The 1,154-nt window shown below is 51.6% G+C and overlaps 1 protein-coding gene across 1 annotated transcript in view; it reads right to left on the reverse strand.

Moving 5' to 3' along the window:
- Positions 1–1,154, reverse strand: part of LOC103200468 (solute carrier family 22 member 20) — a 33,587-nt gene that overhangs the window by 1,214 nt on the left and 31,219 nt on the right. The window contains exon 8 of the mRNA XM_007944973.1: positions 350–407. Within this exon, the coding sequence (XP_007943164.1) occupies positions 350–407 (58 nt within the window). The remainder of the gene's footprint in view (positions 1–349; positions 408–1,154) is intronic.

The following is a 1,154-nucleotide window of genomic DNA, read 5'->3' on the forward strand; positions in this document are numbered from 1 at the left end:
TTTCTGTCCTTTGAGCTAGAAGATTTTCAGTCTTCTGGTTTCTATCTCGTGGGTTCACGCTGCTTTTTGATTTTATCAGCTGTGTTCCGTGCACTCCTGGTGAGAAGGAGCAGAGTCACACTGCATGGGTTTCAATGGCTGATTTTTCAGTCCCTCATCAAGTCTTTCTCCAGAGAAACCTCTTGGTGGACTTGAACCTCCCAACTTTGTTAGCAGCTGGGCACGTTGACCCTTCGTACCACGCAGAGACCCTTGTTCATTTTTTTGTGCAGGTGGGTGGGCTGTGCTTCCTTCTCCAGCTCCAGTGAGAGGCAAGGCCTTAGAAGGAGTCTGCAGGGTCCTCTCTCACCTCCCTGCTTCTCCTCGGCTTCGTTTAATCGATCCTCCACCCTTTTCAAGGATAATTCCTACAAATTCGGAGGCAGCCAGTCCCCAGATTCAACTGCTAAAATACTTCTTCTTATCCGCCATCAAGTTGGTTCTTGACCACTCATGGTAACCCCAGGCACAACAGAATAAACCAGTGCCCAGTCCTGGGCCACCCCCGTGACCGGCTGTGGACTGGACCACTGTGGTCTGTAGGGATCTCACTGGCTCATTTCTGGAAGGAGACTGCCAGGCCTTCCTTCCTAGTCTGTCGTTATCTGGAAGCACCTCTGAAACCTAATACTCAGTATCCTAGCAACACACACGCCTCCCCCGACAGACAAATGGCGGGTGTGTGAGGTGCACTGGCCTGGAATTGAACCCGGGGCGCCCGTGTGGAAGGCAAGGCTGCTAGCACTGACCCACCACCGCCCCCGTGCTAAAATGGTTAGCCTTAAAAAAAATGGTTAGGCTTGCTCGATATCACTGTTTACTCCTCAAATGAGCAAAGATGAGCAGAGCCAGCTTGTAGTGTGACCTTAAATCCACAGCCTTCTGTCTGGTGTTTGAAATATGACAAAATGAACATTAAAAAAAGGTGGGTCCTGGCATATGCCCTCTGGAGACTCATGCTTAACAGAGGCCGAGGGCTGCAGGAGGCCCCCCGCAGGTCAAGGCTCTTGCTTAGGACTTGGTGGAGGGCAGGTGGCAAACGCCTGTGGGGAAGAACTCTGAGGAAGTAACCAGTTAGAGCCTGAAACCTTGTCCAGGCTGCCTGCCTCTCTTCC

The sequence above is a fragment of the Orycteropus afer genome, unplaced genomic scaffold, assembly GCF_000298275.1.
Source record: "Orycteropus afer afer isolate SDZICR_OR568_19922 unplaced genomic scaffold, OryAfe1.0 scaffold00130, whole genome shotgun sequence".
Lineage (NCBI taxonomy): Eukaryota > Metazoa > Chordata > Mammalia > Tubulidentata > Orycteropodidae > Orycteropus > Orycteropus afer.